The following is a 9,997-nucleotide window of genomic DNA, read 5'->3' on the forward strand; positions in this document are numbered from 1 at the left end:
GAAAGAGTTTTGTTGCTCATTTATCTTTGTTTTAACCAGTGTATATGCCCATCACTTCAATTGCACCTGAAAGAATCTCATATCTCACATCAATATGCTAGAAATTATACCATATCTCACATCAACATGCCTATCAGTTCAAAAGTAGACACCGTTGGATCTAATTGGTCGCGGCATGCTGCTTCAATGAGCACCTTTATTGAGAAAAAAAGTTATGCTCCCAAGACAAATAAGCAAAAGAAAATGATTCGGAGGAGGAAGGTGGCTCATAATATTGCAACTAGAAGAAAAATGTTGAAGTATTTTACGATGAGGCTAAGGAAAGGGGCTGAAGAGGCAGGATTGGAGCTTGATGCCTCTTGTAAAGGTTTTGCAGTCACAGATGGTTCCTAGATAAGTGAGAAGGCTGGTGGAATTGCTATAGTTATTTATAACAGGAAGTTTGTTGCGGTTGCCGCCATTTTAAGCAAAGGAGTGACACTGAACAATAACATTCTCGAAATGAGTGCAATTAAATTGGTTGGGAAACATCACAAAAATGTGAGGAAATCTCTTGCAGCACCGAAGGGAGAAAAGTTTATTTTGTCTTGTGATGTTTGGTTGTTGTTGCAATTACGTTCATTAGACTTATTTTGTTAATATGGTTTTTGGCATTCTTAAATTTGTGTTATCGTGTGACAATTTAATATGTCGAACTTTTAAGTATATTGTTCTGACATAGTTTGGAAACTATGTCAGAAAATAGATATTTTGAAAGGAATCGGGTATTATAGATTATTCGTGACATAGTCTAGAAAAAAGAAACATAGAAGTAATGATGTGAAATCCAATTGAATTTTTTCATTTACGGATAAAAAATATTAAATTTATAGCCACAAAATTGTATACTAGACTACCGGTACAATGACCATATTAGTAATTGCTGAGACTGTTAAAGGGATTTGGGACATAATAAAATAAAAATTTCTCATTATGTAGAGCTGGGTTTAATTATGCCAAAGTGATACTCTGGACATATGATTGTTTTTCTAACTTCGAAGTGTTTGAGTAATAGGGTTACATGGTTGGGCTAATTTTAATAGAACATAGTATTTCAATCTTTTAACTGAACATGGTCATGTGGTTTGCCTAATTTTTTATCTGAAAATTTTGAATTTTTTTCAAAGTCTTTTAATTTTAGTCCAACTGTGGTGATCAATTTTTTTTTTTTAGAAAAAAATTTATAATTAAATAATAATTAATTTAATGAGTGAGATTTTTATAATTAATTAAATTAAAGAATATAATTTATAATTAACAAAATGCTATGCTCTCATGCTCCAAAAATAAATCATAAATTAATAAGAAGTAAATATGAGACCAAGACGAAGTATGATGTGTAGTATCGTAGGTTGTATAATTGGTTGTTTGATTAGCAGATGTTTTTCAGCCCATGGACCTAGTCTGGGCGAGGGCTTTTTGGGGCTGTTTTTAACACCCGTATTCCCCGCCACTTGAAAACAACAGAAAAATACATGAATCCCCGTAACGGACAAGTGTGGAACTGTGCGAGCGACACCGAGTCCCCCAAAACAAAAAAAAGAATCGTTTTGCATTAACAAATCAGCAACAAATAAACGTTATCACAACAACAGCCACCATACGTCACACGTACACTAAGTTTAGAGATCATCATTATTATTATATATATATATATATATATTTCAATCTCTCATTCTCTCGTCCAACCCCATTTGCCGCAGAAGCTTATATTAGAAAAAGGTTAGATCGTAAAAAACTTTTACGTTTGTGTTTCTTACTGTAAAAGGTTAGATATTTAGTAGTAATGCATAGAGTGTTAATAATGTCTGAGGATGATATATATACTAATGTTAAAGAGTGTTAGGATTGCAAAAACCAACCAAGGAAGAATATATATAACAAGCAAACAAAGATGCAAAATGAAAGAAAAACATGGTTGACCAGTCTAGTAATGATATAGACGGGAAGAGTTATTTTAGTCTAGATTTGGGGAGGTAGTTGGTTTGGGATGTCACGTCACATGTTTGGAGTCTGTGTGTGTAGTTTCTTTGTGTAGTAGGTCTTCTGAACCTACAGATCTATTTCGGTTGATGCTATCATAATATATATATATATTAAGGTGCTTAGTGGCCTGTTGGCCGTTAGGAGGATTGAGCTCAATATTCAACTTTACCAAGGTGTTTAGTGTTGAGTTAAGGGTGTCCTGTTAAATTAGTGTTTGGTAAATGAATTACGAATGTAGCCATGTGAAAACCTCATTCATATTCTATACGAAAGCATGGTTGTTTTATATACGTAAGTCTCATTCTGTTACATATCTTTGCAGGTAATGCATTTCGAGATACTATGGCTTGTTGATTAACTATCCCGTTACAATTTCAAGCTTTGTAAGCAATAGTGCTCCTTAGAACACCGTTTTTTGGTTTTATGCTACAAATAAGGATCCAAGACGGTTGATGGTTATTGTCACTTGTCAGTACTTGAATCCTTGTCCTCATGCTCAGCGGCTTGGCCAGGTATGGATTTAGTCTTTAAAGAAGTTCTGTTTTGCAGAGGATTCGGCACTAAGCATGCATATTCTGTTCTCCTTGATAGGAACAACTCAGTGACTCTGGACAATTGAATCTATGGTGAATGGTTTCAGATGCATTTGAGAGGGAGGCTTTAAGCTAAGCAGATGGAATATTGTAGCTCTCGTAATTCAGATGCTTGTCTCAAGCATCGACCTTTAACTGCTGTTAGGGGTCTAAGGGGTCTATTGTGTTTATTGGTGATACTTTCAACAGCGTTCATGATGTTGGTTTATTGTGCTCCTGTAACTGCTGTGTTGTTGCGGCTGTGTAGCATACATTATAGCAGGAAGGTGACATCCTTCTTCTTTGGTTCTTGGCTAGCTTTATGGCCATTTCTTTTTGAGAAGATAAACAGGACCAAGGTGGCTTTTTCGGGAGAGACTGTGCCAGCAAAAGAACGGATTTTGCTTATCGCAAATCATAGAACTGAGGTTGATTGGATGTACCTGTGGGACCTGGCACTGCGGAAGGGGCGCATAGGATACATTAGATATATTCTTAAAAGCAGTTTGATGAGATTACCCGTCTTTGGTTGGGTATTTCATATTGTGGAGTTCATTTCTGTGGAGCGGAAATGGGAAGTTGATGAATCAAATGTGTGTCAAATGCTTTCGACGTTCACTGATCCCCAAGACCCCTTGTGGCTGGCTGTATTTCCAGAAGGCACTGATTTTACGTAATACCACATATTCTCCTATTGCATTCTCTGCACATAATTATCTTTTACTTGCTTGATGTCATTAAAGTTTAAATAATATTGTATTCGTCCATCATAATTTTGAGCTCTATTAAATAATAATTTCATCAAGATATAACACAAATAATTGTACAGATTCATGTCCCATGACTGCATATAGTATAGTCTAGTGTTGTCCTGAAGTACTTAGATACTATGGTTTCTGTATTGTATTTTACATCCCTTTTTTTAAATCAGTTAATATTCTTTTTTGGTGATAAACAAAATGGAATTTACTTTGCTTTATTCGCAGAGAACAGAAGTGCATAAGAAGTCAAAACTACGCTGCTGAGAATAACTTGCCTATCCTGAAAAATGTCCTTCTTCCGAAAACGAAGGGTTTCTCGGCCTGCTTGACTACTTTGAGGAGCTCCTTGGATGCAGGTCTGTTGGTTACTGGGTTTGATTTTTGTTCCACTTTTCCCTGAAGTGTTGCTACTTGCTACCCTAATCTATATTGTGATTTAGTACTTACCTTTGTGAGTCAGAGACAATGAAAAATAAAAATGATCAGCTGGTTAACATTGTGTTTTATTGGTAGCTAGGATTTCCATAGAGCATTTCATGCTATGATAGCCATGTTTGAAATGATAGTAAGCGAAATATAATATATCAGTTTGTTTAGTGGAACTGATTTTTTCAGCGGGTAAACCTTCATTTTGTTGGTAATAAGTTGTATGCCGGAGAGAAATCAATCGTGGAATCTGTATTGTCAAGATTGATAATTTGGTTTTAGAGCAGTCTCATTAAGTTCATTATAATTTTCTGACATGGAGGATAACCCCTGCTCAATGCTTTCTTGGTGCGCATTGCACTTGCCTCTATCTCTACTAATTTGCTATATTTTCATAGTTTTTCTTTCTATTACATTATTGTGGACAGATGAATAGGCAATATATGTTTCAAGGGTCGACACTTGGTTGACTGCCCACCTAAAAAGTGGTTCCTTGGTTTATGCTAATTGCAGTTGACACGGTATTAGCTGATTGGTTGATTTTACGAGGAAAGAAAGCGATGAAGTTTTAAACATTACACACTTAGTTGACTGCCCACACAAAAAGAGGTCCCTTGGTTTTATGCTATTTTCTGTTGGCACGGTATTAGTTAATTGTTTGATTTTACGAAGAAAGAAAATGATGAAGTTTAGAACATTAGACAGATGCTTTAGAGTCCAACAGATTTAAGAACAAGTTAAAGCAGGACAAAGTATGTGGTGCAACATTAGGGGAAGCGCTTGAACACATGATGCTTCAAAAATAATTGTGGGAAAAAAACTGTTTAAAAGTGATCCCCTTTGATATTTTAGGCCCATCATTCAATAAATGGGAAGACTGGGGAAGATGTTACCCATATAAGAAGAGCTTGGTTGAAGTGGAGGTTAATTCGGGTGTGCTATGCCATTGGTGCAGAATGTTGGGTAATGAAAAAACAAACTACTTCATGTTTTTTAATTGGAGTGTGCTCTGTGCCTTAGGAAGTGACCCACATCCAATCTGATTGATGTTATATGATAGGTAGTTTAAGGCAGCAATGAGAAACCAAATTTCCAGCAAAAAAAAAAGAAAGAAACCAAATGGACTAATCCATTTCGTCCTTTGATTCTCTGGATACAAATTTTAAAAAAATGTGTCTATCTAATAGATATTTGATGGTGATTAATGATTTCCTGCTTGTATATGAGAAATTCCTATTTCTGTTCTTCTGGATAAATTTCTTAGAAGTGGTACCTTGACAGTCCAACTTTAGGTTGCTGAGATAGTTTGAGCTGGGAATTGACTCCTTTTATAAACTGGCCATTGATAGTGAGATAATTTGAGGATACATTTCTGTATAAGGCTGGACTAGGATGTACTGCTGTTTTTTAAGTTTTGTGGAGCTAAAAGAGTTTAGTTTACTTCTTCAGTTTGCAATGCTTGACATCATTGGTTTGGCAATCTTGTCTTCTGGATATTTATTTGTTGGGTTGCAGAAGTGTTTTTCATATCTAATGCTTAGTTATATCTATGCATATGTATTTTTGTTGGAAACTTAGAATGACCAAATGATAGAAAAGAAAACTGTGATCTTTGATGCGGTGGTGACATTAATTAGTTACTACCAAACTATGGCTTGTTTTGTGTTTTGTCTTCTCATTTTTATTATCGTGGCTGGTTGTCTTACCTTTTCTTAATTTATATGTTTTTTTATTTTGCTGTTTTTGTTTTTTGTTTTTTGTGGTCATGATATGTAGTTTATGATGTCACTATTGGGTACAAGCATCGGTGCCCGTCATTCATGGACAATGTCTTTGGTGTGGATCCTTCTGAAGTTCATATTCATGTTCAACGTTACCCCTTGGATGAGATACCGATCTCTGAAACTGAGGTTGCTGCATGGTTGGTAGATAGGTTCCGCGTCAAGGATCAGAAGCTTTCTGATTTTGTAGCACAAGGTCATTTTCCTAATCAAGGAGCAGAGGAAGAGCTCTCAACACAGATGTGCATAGTAAATTTTGCAGCAGTAATTGCTTTCACTGGAACATGTACATATCTCACTTTCTTTTCATCCTTCTGGTTTAGAATATATGTAGCTTTAAGTTGTGCTTATCTGGCAACTGCTACGTATTTCAATATTCGACCAGTTCCCATTGTAGGCTGTATGTACTCCTTGTTTTCTGACAAAAAATCATGTAATGAGTAAACTGCAACTGAGATCCATGGTTTTTCGAATTTTGTGATGTCTTGTAGTTGTACTCAATTGCAGAAATGATATGGTACCTTTCGATTCCTGAGCTTATTTTACAAAGTCACCACTTGATGGTGGGTTCTGTTGTTTATTAATCTAAGTGATTAATGTTTTACATGTTCCCCTTCCACAATGAATGGCATTTTGACATGCACATTACAGAAAATTTATCAGATTGTAGGATGCAAAATATGTGGTCCTGCAGGAGACCTCCAAAGTCTTGAGGCCTGCATGCGACCAGATATATATGTTATATCATGTCGTTAGATTTTTTTACTATTCAATTTATTAGATCGTCTTCCCATACATCCATGACCACTCCTTTGAAGAGATTTCAAGAATTATATTATCTTTGGTTTAATCTGTACAAAAGGACCTTTATTCCTACTTTCTCTGTTTTGGTTTTGAACCACTTAAGAAGTACCAGAATTGTATGTGATTTGAAATTAGGATTGCAGAGTCGTTGCCCTGATATCTTTCAATAATTCTTGTAGGTAGCTTATTCCTAATGTAATAGACGACCCTGTATTGGGAATAATGCATGCCATCTTGTACCATGTGGATAATTGTATCTTTATAGTTGTGTTTGGTCGATAAGATATTCTTATGCTCAATTTTTATCCGTTTATATGGACTGGTGAATGTATCGTTGCATTGTCCAGGCTCGTTTAAAGGTTTTGATATGGAATAGCTAATCTACTAGTTGACAGTTGAGAATATGTTCAAATATTATTAAGGCTTTTGATTCATAGCCATTCAGTTTGTATTTGATTGTGTTACGTTCTCCAATAAGAGAATAAGAATTTGATGCTATTTGGTTCGTGATAACTTTTCCATATGTACACAACTACACACTAATCACTCCCACCCGAAATAACCTTTGATGGTGAAAATGTTTTGAACACTCTTTTCCGCAATAGCAGCCATGTGATATTGGTGTCAATTTCTGGGAGTTGACTTCTGTAAAGAGTAACTTATTCCGTTTACTTTTGGTCGAAACCATAATCAAGTCTCTAGTGTGTGTCATTTTTTAAAACTTCTTATGAGCGTTTCCTTGGAAGTTGACTTTCAAGGCTCAGACTTAGTTCTAGGATAGACGGTCGCAGGTCTTGTGAACAAATCCGTATCAGTTCCCTTGTTAGCAATTCGGCATATGGAAATCGTTTGTACTGGAGAAAATTTGAGGATAATTAGATTTTACTTGGACATAATTCTGTGATTCGGTGGACTAGATAAATATTCAAGTACTTTGGTGTGGCTCACGTATTATCTCAGTGTATTAACCAGCTGGGATTACCTTGGAGATGGTTGCAATCGTAGTCATTTTTGAATGTGTTATTGGTGAAAATTTGAAATCTCAAGGCTTTTCCATATGATGAAACCATCAATTTCTAAGCTCAGTGACCAATCATATACAGAAAAGAAAAATTCAAAATCAAACAGCCGCTTAATGGATAGTTATGGATTTCATGTTTATGAACTAAAATTATGTGCTAACTGTATTATGTCCCTACTAATCCTCACTTAAAATTAGACCACAGAATGAGGAAATTGACTAAAAGTTCTCCTCTCTTGTATGTCTTCATCAAAATTTTATTTTCTTGGTCTGGGCTAATTGTGCATGGCACATATCGATCCTTCAGAATTATTATAGGATGTACATGTAGGGAGTGCTGAAGCTGGTTGTTGATCCAATGAGTGAGGATAACACGCTCTTCTTAGCTCATTAAACCTTTCCGTGTCGAACTTCTTTGCCTTCATTAGTCGTTTTTGTTTCGCTCTGAATCGACTCTGGAAGAACCCTTCGAAGGATGGTTCTTGAGAAGTCCTTAGAAAGAAGGCATAGCTTGCCATGAAGTACAGGGAAGTGACATAGAAGCAGATAGGTTCCATAACATCCCATGAAAGTTCCCAAAAGGTTAGCCTCATGAACCCAGCAGTTTGGAAGACAAGAAATCCCAACCCACACCACAATTCCTTTCGTACTAGCGCATCTGCTTCTCTGTCGATGGCCAGTTTCTCCTTTTCCATATTTTCCAATTCTTGCATTCTTGAATCGCTTGGCTGCACTATTGGTAAGGGAATCACACCTTGTATTGCTTTTGCTACCTGTAACAAGAAGAAAATCAATTTTCAGTAAAAGTTTTGTGTCTATGATGTCCTAACGATGCACAATAGCCACAAGTGCAGCAAAAGTTTTGTGTCTATGATATCTAGTCACACTCTCGAGCAATTTGGGCAAATGTTGCCAACATTAGCCTAAAGTATTGCCAAACAAAGAACGACGTAAGCTCAAAAGTTAAAAGTGATGGAACTTTCATGTCACCAAAACCATGTTTTGCAGGGGTAACATGAAGAAAATATGGCGCAGATTTCTGTTAGTTCTTTTGGTAATACTTAAAAGCGTGCACGCTGCATCCACCAAGAAATATAGCGCGCTCCCATTGCTTGGTGGATGCGGGTATGCTTCAAAGTGGTTCCACTGAAGTGCTCAAATTGTGGACCAACCTTGCTAAGCAGAAAACGCCTGACATCAAAGTCAGCTGAAGTTCAAAATCAGAAATCATTAGAATGGTCTACAAAGCCACTGGCACGACTTTACATCCTTGTGATAGGGATTTTATTCTCTATGGTCACCGATAGTCAATTGAGTTATCGAACTGTGACCACACCACCAAGAGTTCCATACAAGGCCAATAGAAGCCCACACAAGGAAAAATAAAGTCCATATCATTTGAAATTGCTATTCAAGGGCATTTTCGTCCTCAACAAATCATTTCCAAATAGGGTCATTATCAATCTGGTAAGAAAATTCGATTTCCGAAGAGCATCGTTTTCTGACAAACATAATGAAAAAGAAAGAACAGAACAAGAAAACGATTAAATTACCTGGTCCGGGTGAAGGAAAACATTGTCTTTGATCACAATAACAGCGCCAGACTCATCTAACATCTTAGCAAACTCCAATCCTTGATCACGACTAGACCCTTCCGTACATATTTGAACAAACTCCGTATACGGGATACTACTCTTCGTAATCTGTTTAAGTTTCGATTTCAACATTTCCAACTGGGCCAACCTCAATAACTTACGTGCATCATCCACACTTATTCCATCTAAATAATTTGATTTTGTTGGACTCATTAGTCCATCGAAACGGAGTCTATCTTTACTTACATTCATTTCTTTCAACTTCTCCATCATGGGCGAAGACGAGCAGTAGTCCAAGGCCATCGCGGATTGAACTAACGCTCGACTCTGAAGAAACCTGCCGAAAATTACATTTTTTTCGGTCGGTTTTGTGAAACTTAGTGGAGTTGTAGTTTTTGCTGATGTGGGTGAGAATGGTAAGTGGGCTCGGTTTATGTGAAGAAGACGATGAGATAAAGTTCTTCGAAGCGCCATTGCTGATGAACAAGAGAAAGAAGAAGACGTATTAAAGAGGTGGAATGCCCCTATGGAGCTTCCGATGATTTAGGAACTTGTTCTTGTGGTTCTTGCTTTTGTTGGTAAGAAGTGCATGAAATGTGAAGGTGTCAGTCTTAATATATATATAGGACAGAGCAAAAAACAGATGAAGAAAAAGTAATTTTGATGTAAAAGGGAATAGTTTCAGAATTTTAGATGGGATGCTATAGAAATACCGAACACTTGGATGAAAATAGGTCAAAAGACGGAAATGCCCTTGGTGTCACGTACACACAAACGGAAGACGCTGAACTGTTGATGTATGGACTGTATCTAATTTGGAGTAAGTCAAGGGGACTCAGTAGTCATTTTCTCTTTTTTGACGAACATTTTTTTTCTCTTTAGTTAAAAAAAAAAAGTTGAGAACGAATTTGTGGACAGGCATAGAAATGCTGTCCACGGGATATCATAACCTCATAGGTCCATGTCTCCAACTTAACCACCTGGACTTAAACAACTCAACGCGTCAGTTTTT

General features: G+C 36.5%; 2 protein-coding genes across 7 annotated transcripts; one reads left to right on the forward strand and one right to left on the reverse strand.

Moving 5' to 3' along the window:
• The first annotated feature begins 1,617 nt into the window (after positions 1-1,617).
• LPAT5 (lysophosphatidyl acyltransferase 5) lies at positions 1,618-6,097 on the forward strand. Of its 6 annotated transcripts, none has more exons than XM_086583830.1 (5): positions 1,618-1,761; positions 2,348-2,537; positions 2,617-3,270; positions 3,584-3,714; positions 5,561-6,097. In XM_086583830.1, the coding sequence occupies exons 3-5, from the start codon at positions 2,699-2,701 to the stop codon at positions 6,007-6,009; spliced, it is 1,152 nt and encodes a 383-aa protein (XP_086439956.1). In that variant the 5' UTR covers positions 1,618-1,761; positions 2,348-2,537; positions 2,617-2,698; the 3' UTR covers positions 6,010-6,097. The 6 variants fall into 6 exon arrangements, with proteins under 6 accessions (XP_086439956.1, XP_086439988.1, XP_086439972.1 ...); XM_086583862.1 differs by lacking the exon at positions 1,618-1,761 and adding an exon at positions 1,846-2,015; XM_086583846.1 differs by lacking the exon at positions 1,618-1,761 and adding an exon at positions 1,868-2,056.
• Positions 6,098-7,496: 1,399 nt separating this feature from the next.
• LOC147514556 (calcium uniporter protein 3, mitochondrial-like) lies at positions 7,497-9,585 on the reverse strand. The gene is made up of 2 exons (XM_086583880.1): positions 8,944-9,585; positions 7,497-8,163 (listed from the first exon to the last, which is right to left on the reverse strand). Exons 1-2 carry the CDS (start codon positions 9,457-9,459, stop codon positions 7,666-7,668), a joined length of 1,014 nt encoding a protein of 337 aa, XP_086440006.1. The 5' UTR covers positions 9,460-9,585; the 3' UTR covers positions 7,497-7,665.
• Positions 9,586-9,997: the final 412 nt, after the last annotated feature.

This window comes from Coptis chinensis, chromosome 2, assembly GCF_015680905.1.
Source record: "Coptis chinensis isolate HL-2020 chromosome 2, ASM1568090v1, whole genome shotgun sequence".
Lineage (NCBI taxonomy): Eukaryota > Viridiplantae > Streptophyta > Magnoliopsida > Ranunculales > Ranunculaceae > Coptis > Coptis chinensis.

Excerpts from the sequence above, each read along its gene's own strand:
- LPAT5 (XM_086583830.1), top strand. The coding sequence starts at position 2,699 with ATGGAATATTGTAGCTCTCGTAATTCAGATGCTTGTCTCAAGCATCGA. Across the intron at positions 3,271-3,583 it reads CCAGAAGGCACTGATTTTAC|AGAACAGAAGTGCATAAGAA; the intron begins GTAATACCACAT and ends CTTTATTCGCAG. Across the intron at positions 3,715-5,560 it reads GAGGAGCTCCTTGGATGCAG|TTTATGATGTCACTATTGGG; the intron begins GTCTGTTGGTTA and ends CATGATATGTAG.
- LOC147514556 (XM_086583880.1), bottom strand. The coding sequence starts at position 9,459 with ATGGCGCTTCGAAGAACTTTATCTCATCGTCTTCTTCACATAAACCGA. Across the intron at positions 8,164-8,943 it reads TTTTCCTTCACCCGGACCAG|GTAGCAAAAGCAATACAAGG; the intron begins GTAATTTAATCG and ends TTCTTGTTACAG.